The 24,661-nt window shown below is 44.1% G+C and overlaps 1 protein-coding gene across 1 annotated transcript in view; it reads left to right on the forward strand.

The window, feature by feature from the left end:
• The first annotated feature begins 2,926 nt into the window (after nt 1–2,926).
• Nucleotides 2,927–24,661, forward strand: part of PARD6G (par-6 family cell polarity regulator gamma) — a 104,110-nt gene continuing 82,375 nt past the window's right edge. Inside the window, exons 1-2 of the mRNA XM_030552567.1 lie at nt 2,927–3,267; nt 24,366–24,588. Coding sequence (XP_030408427.1) covers nt 3,196–3,267; nt 24,366–24,588 — 295 coding nt within the window. The 5' untranslated portion in view covers nt 2,927–3,195. The remainder of the gene's footprint in view (nt 3,268–24,365; nt 24,589–24,661) is intronic.

The following is a 24,661-nucleotide window of genomic DNA, read 5'->3' on the forward strand; positions in this document are numbered from 1 at the left end:
TGGGATTTAAAGTACTACTTGCATCCAGGAGAGCTGCCCCATGGTGCCTTAGCAGGCACCAAGCGTGATGCTAGAACGAGGTCAGCAGAGAACATTCTGCTGATGAAGTGTGTGGGGCGTATAGGTGTGTCAGAGCAGCGCTAAATGCTTTCACAACTATCTGGGAGGGCCAGATCCCCAGGCTCTGTTGACTTCAAGGGATCTACACCAATTTAGACCAGCTGGGCTCTGGCCCTCGGTCCCTACATTTAAGTGACTCAGAACTTTCCCAGTGCTTCCCTCCAACTCTGACATTTGCTTTGTCTCGGTCCCAGAGCGGATTGGTGGTTCTTTTTTTGCCACGCGGGCGCCAGTGTTCTCAGTCCCAGGCAGGTGTGGGCCATGGCTTAAGCCGGAGAGAAGCTGTGGCCCCGCACCTGCCAGGGACCAAGAACACCAGCGTCCGCAGCCTGCAGCCCTGGAGTTCTCTGTCCCCGCTAGGCATGGAGCCACAGGTTCTCTCCCTTGCTGGGCACTAGGGGGGCCCCGTGCCTGCCGGGAATAGAGAACACCGCGCCTGGAGCCTGAGTTCTTTGTCCCCATCAGGCGCAGAGCTGCGGCTTCTCTCCCCTGCTGGGCACTAGGCGGGCACACATAAATGCCTCGGCGGGTGCCATGGCATTAGGGACCACTGCTTTAGATAGTCATTTATACCTGTGTAAAGTAAATACAAAATGGGTGTAAAATGTTCCCATTCAGATCTAGTGATTTATTACACTCACTTTACACAGGTATAAATAATTGTAATCGTGCAAGACAGTGAAGAATCAGGTCCACAGTTAATTTTCAAAATATGTTCTTTTACCCTCAGCTGCCTTCCCTCATATTGACATTTTTTGGTAGGACTTTGGAGGAGAAACACCATCCTGGATCTTCAGAATTCTGGCTATTGCATAACACTTACTGAGTAAAAAGAGACATTCCCTTCCCACCAATTTATGTTTCCCTCAATGTAGATGGAATGAACAAGCTCTAAGGGGTTTCTTAGACTGGAAGTTCATTGAGGGAGGGACTGTCCTTTGATCTACATTTGTATACTGTTTCACACAATGGGGTCCTGGTCCATGACTGAGGCTCCTAGGTGCTATTGTAATACACAATTATAAATTATAATAGTAATAACTGGTGACAACAGAGGGAGAGAGACCAATAAGCACTGATTTGTAGGAGGAAGTGAGGGAAATTTTCCCATCTAAACTTTCTGTCCTCAGACTCTAAATCACTATTGTCATCATCATCTTATATTTATATAGAAAATGTTTCCCTCAAAAGATCCCAATGCATTCTGCAAACACTAGCCTTGAACCTGCAAAGAATTCTTTGTGGTCCACCCCTACACAACACCTTATAGGATCAGGGCCTTATATTTCAATGGATATGTTTACACAGCCTGTAACAGTATTCACGCTTGGGCTGGAGATCTGACTCTGAAGCCTAAGGTTAGGGTGACCAGATGTCCTGAGTTTATAGGGACAGTCCCGATTTTTGGGTCCTTTTCTTATATAGGCTCCTATTACCCCCCACCCCCGTGTCCCAGTTTTTCACATTTGCTGTCTGATCACTGCATGAGCACACAAGACCAAGTCTGTCAACTTGGGCTCTGAGACTGACACTGCCATGGGCTGCTACTTGCTGTGTAGACATACCCCATGACTCTACAAGGGTGCAAAAGTCCTGTAAAGATGTAGACGTGTGCTTAACTTTATGCACTGTGAGTAGTTCAACGGAAGACACTGGGAAGGCTCACAGTATGTGAAGTTAAACATGTGCACAAATCTTTATAGGACCTGGGCCTAAAATACTATGAGAGAGAGAGAAAAGAAATCTCTTTATTTTCAATTTGTTCACTTTACAGAGTTGCTTAGCACTTTGCGTATGGTCTTTTTAACGATTTCCTCTCTAAAATCAGTCCATTTCTCTTGTTTCTGTGAGGTTTTTGTTTCTGTGCATTGGGATAGAAAAATATTTAAACTAAGAAAATTCTACTGATTCTACTGCCTGGAATGATTTTTAATATTAAGGAAAATTACCATCACTTTCATTTTTACAGTGTTGCCAAATCTTGTGATTTTTAACACGTTTCATATTAGGTGTTTTCTTTAAAGTTATATTCCTTGAGTTATGTGATGAGATTAACAACTTTCATTTTAAAATCAAGTACATTTTTAACCCTCATGGTTGCAAAGAGAAGTTTGAAAACATGAACCCTACAGGCTCCAAACCCAGACAATAATTAAAAAAAAAAATCTCAATCATGATTTTTGAACACTTGTGCCCCTACCTTGCAAACACTTTACACATGTGCTTAACCTTACTATTGGGAGTAGTTATATTGAATTTCAATTGAAATCAGTTGAGATATTCATGGTAGTAATATTAAGCCCAGGCAGAAATGTTTGCAGGATCAAAACCTTAGGACTGGCAATATTATTGATGGTTATTATGGTCTGGGGCTGGTAACTAGATATTGTGACGGGGGGGCTGCTAAATTTTCATGGCAATTGTGCCTGTCAGTAGTTTCCTTTATCATTTGTAAATACATTACACAGAGATGGGTTTGCACCTCAACGATCAGATTTGTATCCAAACTTCTCCAAATTTGCGAGAGGGGGAGGAGAGGAGGGAATATCTGGCCACCCACGTTTTGGCTTGCATGCTTCTCTAATACGCGGACTCCGCAGTTACTTCTGTCCGCACCTCCTACTCTTTTGTGCGACTTACCCTAACTAACTAGGGATTTCAGTAGCAAATCACAGCCCAGAAAGCACACCCTCTGGAGCGGGAGGAGCTTTTCTCTCCGGGAACTGAAAGAGGCGAGGATGGAAGGGGGAGGTCCGCCAGAGGCGGGGCCTAGTACGTGCCACCTCCTCTCATTGAGTCACGGGCGCGTTGCGAGCTCTGTTGGAGGAGCGATTGTTACAAACAGAAGCCCGGAGAACGAGCTGGGCGGGCGCTCTGATTCGAGCGTTGGGACAAAGTAAAAGAACCTCCGGCGGCTGAACGTTCCAAAGAAAGATACGTTCCAGGGTCAGAGCAGCGGCAACAACACGCAGCCCGGGGAAACTTTCCCACAGTCGGAGGCGGAGGATCCTGCAGCCCTTGTTGAGCGAGGGCGAAGAGGAGGAGGAAGGGGGGGATAAACTGGGGACCGAGAAAATGAATCGGAGTTTTAATAAATCTCAAACTCTGCGGTATTTCGATTGCAGCGCGGTGGAAGTGAAGAGTAAGGTAAGGAGACTGCGGCTGGACACAATCTGGAAGCAGCTTGCTGCTTTCCTCCTCCCCCCCCGGATTCTTTTGCAAATGAATGGAGACGACCCCCCCATTATCCCCATTCCCCCTCTTTGCTATCGAAAATATTTTACAAGTTGCAGCAAAGCATAGATAGAAGTTGTTCCTGGTGGCAACTTTTTAAAAGGCTGAGCTGCGTTCGGTATGTAGCTGCGATCACATGGCTCAAACTCTCTCTAGCGCTCATTTTTTTTTCGCCTGGATTGAGTTGAAAATGTAGAGACGTTCATTTCCCCCCTCCCCCTTCAATCTCTGTATCCACAATGAGCAAGGGCTCTCACGGCAGCTTGTCTGGAGATCTAAGGCACTTACCATGAGGAGGACTTCGCCGGGCAAGTTGTGCGGCCAGTGTAAACTCTTTATTTTGGGTTGCACGTTTCTGGCTCAGTGTGTCAGTAACTGCACCTCCCCTTCCCCCTAGCTGCGATGGGCTGTTTACACAAAAGACGAGGTTTTTAACAGGGTGAAAGCCCGTTAGTTCAATCAGTCTCGGCTTAATCCCGAAGGGGAGTGGGGGTGATGCTGCAGCTTTAGAACCCACTCTGTTTAAACTTGATCTTTCGTTGCTTCAGTCTGAATCAAGAAAGAGCACAACGTTTGAAAGGGTTTTAAAAAAAGAAAAAACGACTCATTGTCTCGCTTGATAGACGTGTTCGGAAGTTGTGGAATTTGGTAAATGTAGCTGTGAAAAGAGGAAAACCTCCCTCTGTTTTTCTCCCCCTCCCCCCGATGAATTAAATCTGAATTCAGTCCCACCTCCCCATTTACCTTCGGAACGGCTGATAAGATTTTAGTGTCTAGTTTTCAGGCTCCTGTGCAGTTCTCAGCCTGAGTCAGTGCTGTAATGTTTGTTGCACGTCAACTCTGTAATCCTGTTTGAACTTGTTTGGGTTTTTGTAATCATCTGATTATCTAGTGAATTTCTTCTTTCTTTGTTGGGAGGAAGGCTCAGTTCCTAAGGATCCTGCTAAAGTACTTTGTCTGGTGATCCTTCTTTCACAAAAGTGAGACTCCGACTAAGTGCATCTTCATCTATTGCAGTGTGTGTGTGCACCTGTGTGTTAGCTTGATGGCTTTCTGAAGAGTCTCCTGTGGAATATTGAACTTGAGTGAGCCTGCCTGTCTTGCTTTAGGACCAAGCCTGACCAGTGACATGGTGTGTGTTTTGTAATGAGACATAAGATATATTTGTAATCTAAGTATATGCTGAGAGAAATGAGGTGGAATTCCAAATGCTTCCTGTTCTCAACTAATAGTAGTAAATTAACAGAGCCCCAAAAAAACAAACAGATTCCACTGCGATCATTTAGTAAGTTCCTGTCTTGTATATGATGCCAAATACACTTTGAACACCTACACTTCCATTGAACACCTACCTGTAGCTCAGACCCTTTAGACTAGCAAACAGAGCCACAGTACTGAGAGTAAGGCCATGTCTACATCTACAATTTTGCAGCGCTGGTTGTTACAGCTGTATTAGTACAGCTGTATAGGGCCAGCGCTGCAGAGTGGCCACACTTACAGCAACCAGCGCCGCAAGTGGTGTTAGATGTGGCCACACTGCAGCGCTGTTGGGCGGCTTCAAGGGGGGTTCGGGGAACGCGAGAGCAAACCGGGAAAGGAGACCAGCTTCGCCGCGGTTTGCTCTCGCGTTCCCCGAACCACCCTGCAAACCGCAGGGAAGGAGACCTGCTTGCTCGGGGGTTCGGGGAACGAGAGAGCAAACCGGGGAAGGAGACCAGCCTCGCCGCGGTTTGCTCTCGCGTTCCCCGAACCACCCTGCAAACCGTAGGGAAGGAGACCTGCTTGTTCGGGGAACGCGATAGCAAACCGGGGAAGGAGACCAGCTTCGCCGTGGTTTGCTCTCGCGTTCCCGGAACCACCCAGCAAACCTCAGGGAAGGAGACCTGCTTGCTCGGGGTTCGGGGAACGCGAGAGCAAGCCGGGGAAGGAGACCAGCTTGATTACCAGAGGCTTCCTCAGGTATGCTGGGATACCTGCTTATTCCACGGAGGTCAAGAAAAGCGCTGGTAAGTGTCTATACTTGATTACCAGCGCTGGATCACCAGCGCTGGATCCTCTACACCTGAGACAAAACGGGAGTACGGCCAGCGCTGCAAACAGGGAGTTGCAGCGCTGGTGGTGCCCTGCAGATGTGTACACCTCCTAAGTTGCAGCGCTGTAACTCCCTCACCAGCGCTGCAACTTTCTGATGTAGACAAGCCCTAAGAAAACTGATTTCTATTCCCAGTTCTCCCGCTGCCATGCTATGTGACTTTGGGTGAGTATCAATGCCTGTGCCTCAATTTCCCCATCTGTAAAATGAGGATAATATGTACACACCATTATAAACCACTTTGAGATCTATAGGTTCTGTATAAATGCTAAATATTGTTAGAGAATGAATTGTAAATTAGAAGATCATAGCACACACAACTAGAATATTGCAAAGCAGCTATGTTGAAGCTTGAGTTGAATATCGAGATTTTAAAATCCTGTTTTCAAGTGTGTGTAACTTTCTGAAACAATCTTTTGGGGCTGAAATGCTTGCCATTTAGTCTCAGCAAGAAGAGTTGAGTTTGTTTCTGTTCAAAACTTGGTCAATGTTCTGCCAGGCACTTTTGGGTGGAAAAATGTTTAGTACTTAAATATTTAACTATGCTAGTTCTTTTTTTTTTTTTAAATATATGTATAATCTGATTTTAAAAGGTCATACCACGTGACTTGTCCTCAATGACTAGTCACAATGCAAGTCTGAAAAAAAAACCACAAGGAATAAAATTAGTGTCTTGTAAAACTTCATGCAGCATTCCAGATTCACTGAAAAACCCGTAAGTAGGTTAAGATGGTGGTAAACCTGGTTATGTGTCCTGGTCTCTTCATCTACCACAGTTGTTGGGACAGTTTGATTCAATTCAGACAGCAAGTACCTCTGCCATTGAGAGAGCACAAGATGTGTAATGGTTGCCTCTGGGGCTGGGTTGAGCTGAAAAGCTGCCTTAATTTCTGGGGTATTTATGATTTTGGAGGTGGCATCTCAAGTGCAGGTTTAGAACACTTTATTTTCTACCCTCCAACCTGTTTGGTAGCATTGGAAGAGAGACAAAAGTTTTCCAAGCTTGCTGACAATCTCCTTACCCTGGCAGTCTATTTCCAGGTGTGCTTTCTGTGAAAGCATAATGCATTCAGAAGTGCTCTGCCCACCCAGTGTACCCCAAAAAACCCTCCAGACCCAGTCAGTTGAATGCTTAATTACCAAGTCGTACATACAGTGCACTTGACCCATATTTTCAAACCAAGCCTTCTACTGTTAAACACGTCTAACATCTGCAGATTGGCTGAGCTAATACTCCAATTCTCCATTGTAATATGCAGTAACCTAGTTTTCCATGTTTATTTTCTGTGGTGGTTTGTTTTTTTGTTTGAATAATAATCTTCGCTAGTAGTAAGCACCTGACAGCCTCTTTCTCAGCTGCAGAAACCTTCCAGCTGGGGGCAGGGATAGCTCAGTGGTTTGAGCATTGGCCTGCTAAACCCAGGGTTGTGAGTTCAGTCCTTGAGGGGGCCACTTAGGGAGCTGGGGCAAAAATCAGTATGTGGTCCTGCTAGTGAAGGCAGGGGGCTGGACTCAATGATCTTTCAAGGTCCCTTCTAGTTCCAGGAGATAGGTATATCTCCAATTATTATTTATTATTATAGATTTATCCCACCAGTCCATCTAATATTTGCAAGTGTGATTTAATGATTGTAGATTTCTGGAGAGGGAGTAGATATACTGATAATATTTGTTTGAGAGGAGGGCTTTAAAGGTGTCAGGGGAAGGTCTCACTACTGATATCAGGAGGTTATTTTTAAGCCAAGAAAATGAAATGCAGAAAACCCCATTACTTCATTCTTGAAGTAGAATCTTTAAATGTCAGACAAACTTCCCAAAAAACAAACAATCCCTGAGCTGTATACATCCATAAGTGATCCAAAATACTACACATGCAATGCATCTGGGTTAATGTTATGATGGAAACCTTAATTCTTGAATTTCCTAACTTTTGTGTGTGTTTAAATTGTCAGCCTTAATGTTGCATTAGTCTAACTATTATCCATTGTTTGTAGTAACACTGTGTGTTAATTATGTAGCAAGGTCACTGTTGAAACAACAAGTTCCTTGTATGTTTTACAGAGCTCTTAGGTATATCTCCATATCATAGAACTGGAAGGGAGCCCGAACGGTACCTATTTCTTTATTTTTATTATTTTTTTAGGTATATTAGAATGAGGTAGCTAATTCTGATACTATGGGTTAAGTTGATCATCCAGGGTCAAGAAGAAACTCTTTCCCAACATATATTACACACCAGGCAAGGTACTTTACATTTATGCAGACTTTTCTACCTTTCAGTGAATCATCTATGATCACAGTTGTTGGAGGTGGGATACCAGGCTAGGTTGGTTTGTCCTGGTATGACAGTTCCTCTGACCTGCCTGGAAATACCAGCTGCTCTCCGATTTGGTTTGGCTGGACTCTTTTATGGTTAAAAAAGACAAGTTAAATACCATCTAGTCAATGCAACTGTTCCTGGCAGCTGTGTGGAGGCAGCCTTCAAAATACTTACAAAATAAAAGTGACTAGATTCTAAGCATGAAGCTTGTCAAAAACCTGTCTGAGAACTAGAAAGTTGAGTGTTAGAACTCCTGTTTTCTTAGCTACCTTCTAATGCTATAGCCTGTCAAAGAGAGAGAGTCAGGTGGGTGCGGTACAGTATCTCTAACTAGAGTGTGTAATTGGTTTGAGATCCAGGAGTTCCCTGGTGGCAGACCTTGGATGAGTGGAATCTGTTAATGGAGAAGGTAAGCAGAAGAGAGGTGCCTTTGTGCAAGTTCCTGAAACCATTTTCTTTGGCTTTTACTGACCAAGGTGTGTAGGAGCTCCAAAAAGACTGCCATGGGAGACCTGACAACTTTAATTATGCTTCCTCTGGACCCATCCCCTCTTATCCTGAAGCTGATATCATCTGTTTATATAAACACCCAGCAATCTAGTATATTGCAACCTTTATGATTCACATTTAGTCCTGATTGAAAACTAAGGGCAGAATTGCTCCAGACTCATTAAGATTCATCTAAACCTGACTCTGGAGTTAAACTTAACTCTACAGGAAGGGTCTCGAACCCTGGAGAAAGTTGCTTATTTCTGTGGTTGCCCTCTGAGGAAACAAATAGTCATGAGCCCCTCTTCACATCCTTCATATCCCCTGAGAGCAGGTGATCTGATTCTCAGACACTATTTCTGCCTTATCAATATCAGAAATGAGTGATATTAAAAAATAGGCCCATGTGTCTCCCCAGTGTTGGCAACCTCTAAGCTTCATGGAAAATCTAGAAGGTCAGATTTTCAGCTGGTGTAACTCAGCTCCTTTGACTTCAGTGGTGCTATGCTGACTTATGCCATCTGAGAATCTGGCCCCAGAGCGTTTTTCAACTGCATCTGCCACTTGATTCCCTGAATATTTAATATCCTGTGTTTATCCACAGGGAATATTCAAAGCTATAGATTCTCTGGCTAAAGGCCCTTAATAAAATGAATGATGTTGTGAATGCTGTGAAGTACTCATAAAACAAGTCAGAACTGATTTCCTAGTGCAAGTGGCTTGCCATGGTATGGTGATATGATGTCTTTTCAAAGGCTAAATAAGGTGAAACAACAAACAAGCTGTCTTCATACACTCGCATCCTCAGATGAGATTGATTGCTGAAATCTTTAATAGTTCTGCCTGACTTCTCTCTTCCTTATCCCCCTTCATCCCCCCCAAAAGAAACTAGCAAAGGCTTTATATCTTGTTGCTGGATGGGATAGTGGGGGAAGGGGGAAGCTGTTAGTATCTTCTCCTAGATAGATATGGAATCAATATATTTTTTACCCCCCCCTTTTTTTTTGTTCTATGTTTTTCTCTAGAGCATAAAAACTAAAATACCCACACCCTATTGAGGCAGATAGTATCTACATCTGTAGCTCAAGATAAACTTCTGAGCTCCAAGGTTAGGCAGGAATTTCAAATTCATAATCTGAAGTAATCTTGCCAGATCATAACTACTATTCTCTTCTGCATCTAGCACTCCTCTGTCAGGTTGCTAGCAAGCAGAATATCCTTTTCCCTTTTGAAGATGTTGTCTCAGATTACTGGCTTCTGGAAATAATTCTAAAAGGACTTTTTTTTTCCCCCACTTCCCCCCTCCTCTCCCCCCCAACCTCTTCCCTAAACTTTTAAAAACTCCAGCTTGCTGGTAGATCCCATATTAGAAAACAAACGTACCCCTTACTCTTAATGCATTTCCTCTCCATTCAGATTTTAAAATCCCCCTCCCAAGCGCTAAACTTATTATCTTCTTCTTGTGTGAAACCCTGTGCATAGCTGTGATGCTCTAGAAACAAAACAAAAACTTTTGGAGAGAGATCCCTACATCCACCATGAAATATTCATTCACTTGTACCACTTAAAGGGTGAAAACTGACAACTTCTTAAAATAAGAGGTTGTTGGGTTTGGTTTTTTTGTTTTGTTTTTTTCCAAAACTGAATAAGAAAATTTTGTTTGGATTTTTTTTGAATAATTTTCACAATTTCTCAAATGGCATCTGACGAAGTGGGTATTCACCCACAAAAGCTCATGCTCCAATACATCTGTTAGTCTATAAGGTGCCACAGGACTCTTTGCTGCTTTTACAGATCCAGACTAACATAGCTATCCCTCTGATACTATAATAACCTGAAGGAAGTTACTTGACTCAGTTGTTGCTCTTAAAGCATAAATCTTAAAACCAGAACCTTCAAGTTTGTCTCTCGTCAGATTCTGTTTAAAAGAGTCAGAGACATGTATCATCTTCACACAAAGGCTATGGCTACACTAGAGAGCTTACAGCTGCACTGATGCAGCTGTGCCGCTCTAAGTCTCTAGTGTAGCCACTCTAAGTATTGGCTTAATTAATGAGTGGCAGTAGCTGTGTGGGTGGGAGAAGCTCTCCTGCTGAAATAGTACTCTCAACTTACGCTGACTTAAACGCAAGTGTGTCGTCACTCCGGGGGGGGGTGGCTAATTCACACCCCTGAGCAACATAATTGATATCAATTTAAGGTGTAGTGTAGCCATAGCCTGACCTTGTTTCCTCTTGACTAAAGGTACAAGCAGAAAAGTAACTTGAGAAGGGTCTTCAGTTTTTCGAGAGTGGATATAAATCCACTTTGTGTGGGTTTTTTTGTTTTGTTTGTTTTTTTTTTTAAGCGACTATAAAAGAAAAACCTCTTCAGGAGATGCTTAATTGCCAAATCCGCTTATCAGAAAATGAAACTATTTTTTAAATTATGGTTAGGGTTGTGATAACATCCCCTTGTAAACGGCACTGCTGTCAGGTGTGTCAGGTGCAATGACAAGTTACTACAATATGAGGAAAAGTGACAATGTTCTGTTTTGTCAAGTTGATTGACCTTTTTATTAATACTGGCCAACATGCTGCTACAATAAATAGTCACACTTATTACAGGCAATCATAAAATGTAAATAGTAATAAATACAGTAGATCTATTTGTTATATCTAATATTCCACTTCATCCAAATCCAGTATTCAGTTACTCAGTGTTCTATCAAAGGTGGTAATTAATTAGATTTTTAATATGCTTCTAAGATTGACATTCTGATGTGTCTAGTGCACAAAAAATGAAGCTCATGATAGAGTCAGGCCTTCCAGTAAAGAGCACAGTATTCAGAAACAGTGATCTTCTCCTGCACAATGAACACTGTGGATTAAAGTGTATGTCTTGGATCTCTGACACGTGCAGAAGTCAAATAGTCCTCCAGCAATTCTGCCCCATTAAAAACATTTGCTAGGGTGGAGAAACACTCAGGGTATGTCTACATCTAAAATTTTGCAGCGCTGGTTGTTACAGCTGTATTAGTACTGCTGTATAGGGCCAGCGCTGCAGAGTGGCCACACTTACAGCAACCAGCGCTGCAAGTGGTGTTAGATGTGGCCATACTGCAGCGTTGTTGGGCGGCTTCAAGGGGGGTTCGGGGAACGCGAGAGCAAACGGGGGAAGGAGACCAGCTTTGCCGCGGTTTGCTCTCGCGTTCCCCGAACCCCCCTGCAAACCGCAGGGAAGGAGACCTGCTTGCACGGAGGTTCGGGGGAACGCGAGAGCAAACCGGGGAAGGAGACCTGCTTGCACGGGGGTTCGGGGACCGCGAGAGCAAACCGGGGAAGGAGACCAGCTTCGCCGCGGTTTGCTCTCGCGTTCCCCGAACCCCCCTGCAAACCGCCGGGAAGGAGACCTGCTTGCACGGAGGTTCGGGGGAACGCGAGAGCAAACCGGGGAAGGAGACCTGCTTGCACGGGGGTTCGGGGAACGCGAGAGCAAACCGGGGAAGGAGACCAGCTTCGCCGCGGTTTGCTCTCGCGTTCCCCGAACCACCCTGCAAACCGCAGGGAAGGAGACCTGCTTGCTCGGGGTTCGGGGAACGCAAGAGCAAACCGGGGAAGGAGACCAGCTTGATTACCAGAGGCTTCCTCAGGTATGCTGGGATACCTGCTTATTCCACGGAGGTCAAGAAAAGCGCTGGTAAGTGTCTACACTTGATTACCAGCGCTGGATCCTCTACCCCGAGACAAAACGGGAGTACAGCCAGCGCTGCAAACAGGGAGTTGCAGCGCTGGTGATGCCCTGCAGATGTGTACACCTCCTAAGTTGCAGCGCTGTAACCCCCTCACCAGCGCTGCAACTTTGTGATGTAGACAAGCCCTCAGACAATTTGTGATTTGTCCTGCTAACATTGCTGCTTTTTATGGGAATGTGTGCCCGTGCAAAAGACACTCAGCTGCAAAAAAAGTCTTTTTTCTATTTTTAAAAAATCAGTGTTACTACTGTACAGACACCTTAGCAACTGAAGTATGATGTTCCCACATAAGCATTTTGAAATTAAACACATGTTTTTATTGCAGGTGTATATTGTAATATTATCTTACAACCTTTAGCATTCCAGTAAAAACAAATTTGTCTTTACCAATGCCCTTTAAAGAGAATGAAAATCTTAGAGGACTGCTTTTACTCCCTTTTGACTTTCATGGGAGCAAGATATATGTAAATTGGTGCTGGTCAATCCTCAGTAGCCTGATTGATCGATTGTATCGTTATCCTAGATTACATAGGTGCTGACTTCTGGTTTTCCTGGAGGAGGAGAGAATTGCTCAACTCCTCCCCAAAAGTGCCCACCGCTTTCTGCCTGCTGCAAGCCCCTCCCCCAGCCAAACAGCTGTTTGGCAGCAGCTACTGATTAGATCTTTGGCAGTGCCCCCGATTAGCTCATTGGGCATGCTGCCAAACAGCTGTGGCTGGTGGGTGCTGAGCACCCAGGATATATATATATATAAATAATGTTTTTCCTGTGGGTGCTCAGCCTGTACTAGATTATAATGTCCTTCTACAGTTAAGAGCTCCTTGAAAATCTTGGTTTTTAAAAGAATAAGCTTTACCTTTTTAAATCAATATTCAGGTACACTACTAAAAATGTGATGCTTTGAACCTCCAGGATGTTAACATAGATTTTGTGCAATGTTTTGGAATTCTTCCTGAAGTCAGATCATATCTCTGGTAAATAGAGACAAACTAAAATGAACTCTGTCAAAAATAATGTGACGAAGAATACGTTTATTTAACTTCTTGTTCTAAGTTTTCAAACAGAAGTGATTGTATCCAAACCATATGTAGTAGTCTTGCAGAAAACCACAATATATTGCTGCCATCTTAAATTAAAATAGAATGCCAAAGCAAGATTGACTTCAGTCATTCTGGATTAGCTGTATTTTTATTTCTGGATTTCCACAAAATCCAGTTGCAGAGTCAAACAAAAACAAAAAAACAAACACAGAACACACCTGGCTTGTAAAGATTAATATTTCATGTGAGCTGAAATAGCAGTTTATGTAACTGGTTCAATAGGCTTGTCCCCCAAAAACTCTTGAGCACTTCAGGGCAGGTACTATCTGCCTTTGTGTATTATATAGCACCTACTACGCAATCAGTGCCAAGCAAATAGAGTAACGTCTTCCCCGTTTTATTGTAAGCATTCATTCTGATACTGGTAAGGTTCCTTTAAGAGGTCACGTCTATGAAACTTATGCATTAACCAGTCAGTAGTTTAGATCCTGTAGTCTTGGCAGCAGCAAAATGCCAAGTAATTGTTGAGCAAAATGGAGAGCATCAATGGACAAGGGTTTCCACTCAGCAAATGATAAATACAGTACACCTGCAACAGGTTCAGTGGAGGATGGAGGGAAAGAAATATGTTTGACAGACTTATTTGAGGATAATGGCGGAGGGAAGAAATGTTTTGCATCTTCTCTTCTTTCACTGTCCCCATAACCCACTCTGTGGAAAACTTTAAGGAGCTCAAGCTTTCAAGCCCTTCCTAATCTGAAAGATTAAGATTCCATCTTCCTTGTATGTACAGGGCCTACGATAGGGGGCAGCACCAAGTACAGTAGTGATTTTAATTGGGTCATGATCCGTTTCTGTAACCTGGCTACAGCAAGCACAGTTGAATTGTCCACGCAGCAGCGTTTCTTACACCACAGAACCCCCCTGGGCTGTGTAACTGTTTTTTCTGAGAGAACTTGGGCAGCTGGTGCCTGCTGGAAATACACATGAGGCAACGTGCTTTGGGATGTCCTGTCCCAGGATGTGTGATGGAGTGCCTACCATATCATTTAGATAAACTGCTATGGGGTCCTGACTACACTGGAAAGTAGATACTGGAAAATTTAGTTGCTGGAAGATGGCCATGTGCCATCCTGTTGCTGGTGAAGGCAGCATATTGTTATTCATGTGGTTACCATGTTAAATACAGTTTCTGCAAATGTTGTCAGATACCCATTGGCTAGGACAGTGGTTCTCAACCAGGGGTACACATATCCTTACGTAGAGGTCTTCCAGGAGGTATGTCCGCTCGTCTAGATATTTGCCTAGTTGCGCAATAGGCTACATGAAAAGCACTAGCAAAGTTAGTACAAACTAAAATTTCATGCACACAATAACTTGTTTATAATCCTGTTCTTTGTATTATATCAGTGATTCTCAACCTGGAGGGGCAGGTTGTGATTTATTTTATAAGTATATGATAAAATGAGGAAAAACAGTTTTTGAGTAAGTCTGCACTGTGACACTTTTTATGTCTGATTTTGTAAGTCAGTACTTTTTATGTGAGTGAAACTTGGTACGCAAGACAAATCAGTCCCCTGAAAGGGGTACAGTAGTGTAGAAAAGTTGAGAACCACTGGGCTAGAAGACTAAACCTACTATCTAGGGCCTAATCCGGTGGGGATCTTGCACATCACTATTCATCTTTTTTTAGTCTCTGGTCTTCTTCGTGCAACACTGGCACAAACCTCTTTAGTGAGGGCCTTCAACGGCAGGACCTTTTAAGAATGCCCCTGAAAACTAATATTGAGAACTTGCTTACAGCCTAAATAGAACTGAATTACTGCAACCTTCACTTAAAACTGCTACTAAAATTGATGCAAGTTTTGCCTGGCAGAGGGAGTTCAGTGGTGGTGTTGCCGTGTTGGTCTCAGGGTATTGGAGACATAAGGTGGGTGAGGTAATGTCTTCTCTTGGTGACAGAGACAAGCTTTCAAGCTATGCAAGACTTTTCTTCCGCACAGGCCCCAAAAGATAATTTGTTTCATGCATGCAATTAACACTTGCCGTCCTCAGTGATCCCTTGTAATTCCTCTTTAACAGACTTGATTTCTCTCTCTCCCTCTCTCTCTCATGTCTAGCCTGTGGTTAAAAAACAACAAATGTAAATTCTGCCCTACTCTTATAATTAAGGACAACTAGGCTAACAACAGAATGGACCTTCCATGCTCGCTACCCATGACTGAATGCAAACCTCAGAATACAGGGTTAAAGCTGATCCCAGCAGAATTTCTTCAGGCTCACTTAGTAAGTTAGGAATGTGTAAGAGAAGGTGGGTGTGGCTCTCAAATCCCATAGCCATCCTGCCTGAAGACATCTCTCCTGCTTCCACTCTGCACAGTCGTTCCCAATTACCAGTCAGGTTTGGTCAGATGTGAGCCTCAAATGACTCTGATAGTTGTGTGTGCTATAAACATAGGATTAAAAAGGGAAGGCTCCAGTAGGGTAGAAAAGAGGGTTTAATTGCTTTTGTAACCAGTTAGGGTGTGTCTTCATTGCAGGTTTAACTCAGGCTCTCATCTGGGTTTTAGCTCAAATATCCCTACCATCTGCACAGAAAGACCTCTGATCCAGGTTTGAAGATGCTTTAAGTCTGGCTAGCTGCGATGGCTGGGGTGGATAAGAGTCCAGGCTTCACGTTAGCTCAGGCTGAATCTCACCCATTTTGCAATGAGTATGCAGACTCCACTAGAGCCTTCCCACAATTCCCCTCACCCCTAAAGGACAGACAAGTTCCCTTGCAATTGACTGGGAAAGAATCCTAAAACATCTCAGTACAAAGAACCATCGGCTGTGCACCCAGATACACCTGTAAGAGGCAGCCTCACACTCAGGCTAAGCTTATTTTGGTGCTCAGGCCTGGGTGCCAATCACCTGGGTTAGCTGTGTAGTGAAGGCATAGTCCAAGTCATAGGCACCGACTCCGTGGGTGCTCCGGGACTGGAGCGCCCACGGAGGAAAGATTAGTGAGTGCTTGGCAGCCAAGCTGCCCCTGCCTTGTCTTCTCCCCACTTCCCAAGTGCACTGCGTCTCTGCTCCTCTCTCTCCCTCCCAGCACTTCCTGCCACCTAACAGCTGTTTGGTGGCACTTAGGACTTTCCCGGAGGGAGGGGGAGGAGTAGGGACATGGTGTGTTCAGGGAAGGGGGCAGGGACTTTGGGGAAGGGGTGGGATAGGGGTGGGACTGGGACAGGGGCAGGGGAGGGTCAGGCACCCACCAGGCAGAGGGGAAGCTGGTGCCTGCGCCCCAAATGGCATGGTTGGCTGTAAAGGTGGCTTATATCCACACGGTTCAATCTCTGTTAGTAAACGTCAGCTAAGTGTCTTGCTGCTGCTTGAGGCCTAAGCTAGTTTGGTTGCTTTCCTGTGATTGGTTTGGTGAACTGGCTTTCATTTGCTTTCAGCATTGGTGATAAAACACTAACCATGTATGTGTGGTTTATGGCTGGCCCTCTTCATCAGAGCTGTCTATGTAACAGGACTTCTAGAGGGTATTGCCCCACATGCTTCTTGCACCATGCTGTGAGCATGGCCTCCTGCTGCTCTGTTCCATGCTGAAGTAGTGTGGCATAGCTGTTCATGCTTGTGTTGCCTGACTTTGTTTCAGTGCTTAGTTCAGCCACACTTGAAAGAGAGAGGGGGGGAGCTGCTATGAGAACACAGACTGTTTGTCAACTGGTTACAAAAGCTGAGTTGAACTTCTGCTGTGGACAGGGCCTACATTCCACCTTGATGCAACAATCACTAGAACTGGTTGCAAAATTTCATTCAGAGTAAATCATCATTTTATTTATTGTGTATTGTGCCTAAAGTCCCAGTCGTGGATCAGGACTCCTGTTGTGCCAGGCGCTATACAAACATGGATCAGAAATACAGTCCCTGCCCCCAAAGAGCTTGTAGTCTAAGTAGAAGACAACAGATGGGGGGAGTACAAGTAAACTGTGAGGCAGTATTGGTCGTCATGATAGGCAATGGTCTCAGTATACATTAGGCTTGGCTTTACCCTGTCCCCAGTTGTATTTTATTTCTACCAGACTGGTTACTAGAGTCTACAAAATTGTTAGTCCCTCCCACTCGTTCCACTATATATCCATTTGCTGAAAGCTGACTTTTGCCACTGGCTCCACAACATGGTAAGTGTAATTTATTAGGTAATAGACTGATAGATTTTTATGGCCACAATTAATGATTTGGATGAAGCTGCCACTTCTACACGATCAACTTCGGCTATGCATTTGCAAAGTTTAAATACTCAGACTAAAAATTCGCATATATGAAGATAGCCAGTCTCCTTATTTATATTCCCATGCTGTATCCGTCGCCATGGTATCTGCGTACCTTCCAGCGTTAAGTCAAATAAGGAGAAAATTAAGGAGACTTGGCCATGTAGAGCGTGTGGTAGGGGTGTGGTGTCTTTGTTTTTGTTTTGATTTTTGTGTAAGTTCATGTTCCTTTTATTCTGTTTGGGGAGTCTGAGCCAGAGAAGCGCTCCCAGCGAGGGAGGAAGGGGAAAAGTCAGTCTTCTCAGCATTCTTTCCTTGCTCAGCTGAAGGCCAACAGAGCTGGAGTTCAAGTACCTTATGTGACCTTATTCTTCAGATCCTCTGGTAAAGAGGGAAGTGAAGGCCTCGTATTTCTACTGTTTGTAGCGATGGAGGGAGAAAGAAAACTTCTTAAATATTTTGTGTGTAGATGGGAGCGGAGTGGCTTTGTATTTCAATATGTTAGTATTTCAGTAGCTCCTAGAAGGAACCAAAGAAGTTTGGGGGCCCCATTATCGTAGGCACTGCACACAGACACAGTGAGACTGGCGCTGCCTTGACGAGCATACAGCCTAAATACACAGACATTGGGAATGGAAACAGGTGCAGTGACTTACCCAGGGTCATCCAGCAGATTAGGGGCAGAGCTGGAAATAGAACGCAGTCTGCTGACTCCGACTGTAGGGCCCTGTGCACTAAGCCATGCTGCCTCCAAAAGCATGAGCCGCGATTGCTTGAGCTAAAGGATTAGTTCCACCATAGCATTTGAGAGTCGCCATTGCAAGTGGCCATTAAGGAATGAAGCAGCATTCTGAACATTTGTAGAATGGAACATAGTTTAAAAAATAACCCTTTACGCTGTTACTCTTGTTTTTTCTTGACATGGAGAGATGATGCCCATCATGGTGCACACACCATTTAGGGGCCTATTCATTACTGTTGGTAATGTGAAGTTCAGCATATTTAAAAACTGAACTCGGGACTAATTTCTGATATGCATAAGAGTAGAACTTTCAGGAATACTCAGTGATGGCTGGCTTCTGCCCCCATTAAACTCAGTGGGAGCAGACTCCCGTTGAAGTCCACAATAAAACTCCTGCTGACTTCAGTGGGAGCAGAATTAGGCCATCACTGACTGATAGCTGTTGTCTGTGGAGCGTACAGCGTTAACTGAAGCCCAGGTTGTTTTTCTTTCTGTATCTGAGATCCTGCTTCATGAGAAGTAGGCGGTTAATGTAATTCATGTTTATTGTGAAATGTTGGTCTTTGAAGAGGTTAAGTCTTATTAGAAAGAATTGTCCAAACTCACAGCTAGCAATAAACTTTTAAGGTCAGGCAGGGAAATAGCACTTAGTGTTTCATTTTTTTCTCTCTCCCATAAATGTTTTGAATGGAAAATTTTCAACTAGTGTGTCTGTGTTCAGGGCTGGCTCCAGTGTTTTTGCCGCCCCAAGCGCCCCCCCCCCCAGTCACGATTGGCACTTCGGCGGCAGCTATACTGCCGACGCTTCATTGTTCGGCGGGAAGTCCTTCCCTCCGAAAGGGACTGAGGGACTTGCTGCCGAAGAGCTGGACATGCCACCCCTTTCCGTTGGCCGCCCCAAGCACCTGCTTGCTGCGCCGGCCCTGTGTGTCTTTGTGTTTGGGTTGGTTGCTTGCTTTTGCAGCCTATGTTGATCATAGTGAGAAATAGTCTATGGTTGGGTCAAGAAGCTGTGAATCTGAGGCAGAGCTTTCATTGCTCTGTCCATAAACTACACATATATTTTCAGAGCTCCTAACCTTTTCCACTTTGGTGGCTATTTTATTGTTCTTGGCATTCCTTTATTATGGAAATGGACCAGAGTTCCTATGTAGCTTAGTTTGGTTACTTTTTGCTGTTTGTAGTTGCAAATAGTCAAGCTAATGGCTGGCTGATCTTTAGAAGGGTCTTAGGACAGGATACATTGTTTGAAAAGCAAACATTTGCAGTTCTCTCTGTTTTGTTAGTCATTGGTAGCCCTGTCAGACTAAATTATCATTAACCCCCTTTAATCCTCCGACTTCAACTTTTGCAATATCAGTTGGAATATATGCATTAGGTAAGTAGGTCAAAGTACAAATTCATTGTTCAATAAACTAACAGTTCTAATAAGTCGATTAGTTTTATCTAACGAAGGATTGTTGCTCTCAGTGGAGCCTCAGTTCTAGTTTCTCTTTGTCTAATGTGCTAACACTAACGTTTGCTTTTATCTTAGTCATCTTGAACTATCTACTTTGCTATCTTTAAAAGCAGTTAGAATTCGAGGTCCTGGAAGATACATGGGGAAAGGGAGGCTATCTAGAAAGTCTTCATGGTTGAATACAATGAAGTATTCAGTCCTGAAGTTGTGTGCTACTGTGAAATCTATTATTACAGTGATACTGTTTATCAGCTTCATTAGGGAGGTTGAGTAATTTATCATTTGTGAAAGCTTTTTTTCTCTGAAAGGAACCCATTGGCAATAGTGCTGCAGTCTTTGTATATCCCAGTGTAACGTAATCTACCAAATTACTATAATATCTTCCACCAACCATTGTAAAAAAAACAAAACAAAAGCAACCCTTCATTCCCTCTTAACTTGTGTTCTTTTCCACAGCAACTTCCCTTCTCTTACTCCTTGTGGCATCCCTTTATAATGTTCTTGGCTTAATTTAGACTTACACTTACTGCAGTGTAGTTGTAGCCATGTTGGTCCCAGGGCATGAGAGACAAGATGGGCGAGGGAATGTCTTTTATTGGACCAACTTCTGTTGGTGAAAGAGACAAGCTTGCAAGCTACATCCAGCTGCCTGAGGAAGAGCTCTGTGTACTTGGAAAGTGTTTCTCTTTTACCAACAGAAGTTGGTCCAGTACATGATATTGCCTTACCCACCTTGTTTCTCACATGCTTATGTCAGTAGTTCTGTTACTACCTCATGTGAGTAATTTCTTTGACTTTAGTGGGACCAACAGTCACCTGATGCCCCTGATTCTGCAGTTGGGTCCATGAGAGTGGACTCTTATGCCTGCTTGATGTTCCATTGAAATCAGTGGGACTTTGCATATGCATAAAGATCTACATGCTTGGATCAGTTTGTGGGATCATGACCTTAGACTGTAATCTGTTTAGAGTAGGAAATCTGTGTTTATCTATATAGCACCATAAACAGACATGGTGCCTAAAAAGTAGTAGTGAAACAAATTTGGATCAGTTGGCACTTAATCAACAGTATGTTGGTCTACTATGCTGCTATTTTTAGATTCAAATAATCCTGAATTTGTGGAATAGAAGGTGTGGCTAACTTTAATTGCAATTGGAAAATGTTTTATTCTTCTCTCTTGAGTTTAACGTCAGTACTCAGTTCCACCTAAATTGGTGGCATGTAATACTCATCTGAATCTAGCAGAAAATAATGTACAATCAACTTCTTTCCACTAAAAACACTGTCATGTACTCATTTGTATTAACCTGCATTAGAATGAGTAACATTTTAAACTACGTGTCAGTGGAAGTAACATGCCACTCAAACTTGGAAAGTTTGAACAGCAGTTTTGACTCCATTGAAATTGGGTCTACTTTTGCTTTGGCTTTTGTGCATTTGGATGCATAGTCTGAATTTAAATCTAAACTAGACCCAGCTGTTCATATTATAAACAAGCAGCTTAATTTGTTGTATTTGGACTAAATAAGCATTTAAATTAGCATCAGGGCTAGGCCATGATCAAAGGACAGGATTTTTCAAAAGCACTTAAGTAATTTAGGAGCACAATCCCAACCAAAGTTAATAATTTCCCCCGCTTCAGGATCAACAATATTATTTCATACCTGCATTAATGTTATCATCGGGCTGTCTTAACTATAGAACAAAGACATTTGGGTTGAAGTGACTTGCACAGAGCAAGTTGTCTTAACCAGGAACTTCATTTAATTAAACAAAAAGAATTCTTGAATTTTTTAAGAACAAATTGTGTGTGGGGTAGAGGAGGACCCTTTAATGCAGGGGTCTCAAAGTCTTGACCTGTGGTCCATCTGCGGCCCTGAGAACCTCCCCACTGTGGCCTGCAGAAACTTTTTAAAAAGTTATTTCATCCAACCCTCATGGCTGCTGGCTGAAGTGTGGGGTGGAAGGGGAGCAGGCAGGAGAGATTCACATGCCCCTCCCCCGAACATTTCTCCATCCTGCTGCTCCTGGGACCAGGGCCGTCCCTAGCTATTCTGTGGCCCTATGCAGCCCCACTGGGGGTGGGGGATAAAGGACCAGTCTTGGGGGGCGGCTTGCAGGGCAAGGGGGAACCACCCCCCTAGCACTCATTGGCAGCTGGCCTGGGACCGGATTGCTGCACTTCCTGCCACCAGTAAGTGCAGGCCTGGCCCTGCTGCAGTCCTCAGGGGAGTGGGGGTGGGCAGGAGCAGCTCCAGGGTTTCTGACGCCCTGGGTAGAATTCAGGGAGTGGCATTTTGTGCGCTCCCCACGGGGTGCGCAGGAGCTTCTGGTTCCGCTACAATCGCGCCGCTGAAGAAGGACCTCTGCCAAAATGCTGCAGGCGACAGCGGCAGTCATTGAGCTGCTCAATTGCCTGCTGCTGTCTTCCGCGGCACGTCGGCAGAAGTACCTTCTTCGGCGGCACGACGGGAGTGGAATTGGAAGCTCCCGTGCGCCCCGTGGGGAGCGCACAAAATGCTGCCCCCCTAATCCTGGCGCCCTAGGTGACCGCCTAGGGTTGCCTAATGGAAGCGCCGGCCCTGCGGTTGGGGCTGGGGTGGAGCAGGGGCGGGAAGGGGTGGAGTGGGTCTGGGATTGGGGAAGAGGCGGGGCTAGGGCAGAACAGGGGTGGGGGCCATGGAGAAGAGGTGGGACAGGGGCAGGGACTGGAGCAGTACACAGCTGTGCAGGGCACCAGGAAATTTGGTGCCCCACGCAGCTGGGTACTTTGCATATGAGTTGGGATGGCCCTGCCTGGGACCTTCCCAGAGGTTGCGCTCAGCAATGTGTCATTCACCTCAGGTAGCTCGGCTCCCTGCAGGCGGTTCCCTGCAAGCAGTTCCCTATCCCTGCTGTTGCTGGCAGAGCTGTGACAGAGAGACCTGTGCAGCTACGCTGCCGCTGCCGACTGTCTGCTGCAGGCGCTGCCCCCTGCAGCTCCCTTTAGCTGGGGGAGAGGGACAAAGAAACCATCATTTGGCCTCTCTCTAAACACTGAATGCAGTAGCACTCTGCTAGTATCTAAATCCTTGTGGAAAAATCCAGTAGAATTTAATAGTGATGAAACCAAGAAAAACAAAGAAACACAACCCTTTCCCCTTCTCCCCTCCTCCACCCATAAAATGTAGTGGAAAATAAAATCCTAGTTTAGAATTCTAGAGATTGGACTAAAAATTCTAACAAAAGTATCATTCTCAATTTAATTCCATAAGGGATAGTGACTGTCAACTTTACAACATAGAGAGTGAGATTCTGTGCTGCACCTCTAAAGGAGGTAATACTGAACTTGCAGGGGAAGGGAGGCTAAGGTTGCTTAAGTCTCCCTTGTGTCTTCCCAATCCTGAACTAGTTCACGAGCCAGAACGGCCGCTAGTGTTCTGTAGGATTGCCTAAGTTATAGCAGCCTGTAACCAGCTGCCCAGGGCCAGTAAAACTGACTGGAATATCCTCATGCTGTGGCCACAACCTTCCTGCTGGGGGGTGAGGAGTCCTCCGAAGGCAGTCTGCAGTTCAGGCTCTGAGGAATTTTTGCCAGCTGGATATGGCTCTTTTAAAATCCCTTTATGCCATCTAGCCCCTTTACTCAATGTGCAGGGACAGGTGTAAGAATCCCACTTAGAATTTTTTAAACTATGTAACAACCCCATAGATTAGTAAAAGTGAAAGTATATTGGATTCCAGTTTCTAGAGTCAGTGACACTAGTTTCACTTTTGTTTGGGAACGCAAGTGTGAAAAATTTTCGGTTAGGGTCTTAAGTCTTATAACAGCTGTTGTTTATGCAATTGTTTTGGGTCAAACTTAAATTAACAGTATTCTTTTCAACTGCTGCCATGGATCAGGGTGAGAACATGTGAAACGTTGTTTGTCCCACAAAAATTGTAGCTCTTAGCCAGCCATAAAAATCGATTTAATGGAGTGGCAGAATTAAAAAACCTGTAACAGCTCACTTGGAATCTGAAGAACTTTTACTCCTGGGACTTGAATGCCAAGAAACTTGAGCAGTGGTTCTCTAACTTCTGTACTGGTGACCCCTTTCACAGAGCAAGCCTCTGAGTGTGACCCTTCCCCCCCCAAATTAAAAACACTTTTTTAATATATATATTTACCACCATTATAAATGCTGGAGGCAAAGCAAGATTTGGGGTGGAGGCTGACAGCTCGTGACCTCCCCCATGTAATAACCTCGCGATCCCATGAGGTTTCCAACCCCCAGTTTGAGAACCCCTGCTATAGAGCATGTAGAAATTGATGTTGTCCCTTTTTAATGAAAGACTGTACTCTGTACAAGACATACCTCTAAATGTCTCGTGTGGGTTTTTGTTTGTTTTTGTTCATTGTGCAGTTGATGGGGAAATGTCAAGGATTTTTTTTAAATGACTTCAGTCAGCTGAGTAGCTATTTTTGAAGTTGGATGTGAAGAATGTTTCCCCACTTTGGTTTGAGAAGAGTAATTTTAGGGACACCAGAGATGCTGCTATTGAACAGTTGAACTTAAATGTCCGTTCTAATGGAATCTTGCTTTATTAGCTCTAGTTGAAATGTACCATTTTTTAACAAAAAATACCATGTTTTTTTTAAACTGGCCCTTTAAGATGCTTGTAAACAAGCATTGATTCATATTAGGGATAACATTTTTACAAAGTAGTCTGTTCTAGCATAATACAAATCCTGTTGCAAGCATCTAATCTGGGAACTGTAGACTTGGAAGGACACAGTCCAGCCATGCTCAGTGTAGGGGAGAGGAAAACAGCAAATGCTCTATTAAATTGCACAACCTGATTATTTAATTGTAGCATCGTCCACTCACGTCCTTTCTGTTTCCTGTTGTAGTTTGGGGCAGAATTCCGAAGATTCTCTCTGGATCGTTACAAACCAGGAAAGTTTGAAGACTTCTACAAGCTCATTCTTCACATCCACCACATATCCAGCATGGAGGTGATGATTGGATATGCTGATGTTCATGGGGACCTTCTTCCTATTAATAATGATGATAACTTCTTCAAGGCTGTTTCGAGTGCAAACCCGCTGCTCAGGGTTTTTATACAAAGACAAGGTAAAATTTCCACATTTATTAAGTCTTCAGAGCCCTGGGTTGTCCAATCCTTTATTAGTGCTAGTAATCACAT

Source organism: Gopherus evgoodei, chromosome 2 (genome assembly GCF_007399415.2).
Source record: "Gopherus evgoodei ecotype Sinaloan lineage chromosome 2, rGopEvg1_v1.p, whole genome shotgun sequence".
Lineage (NCBI taxonomy): Eukaryota > Metazoa > Chordata > Testudines > Testudinidae > Gopherus > Gopherus evgoodei.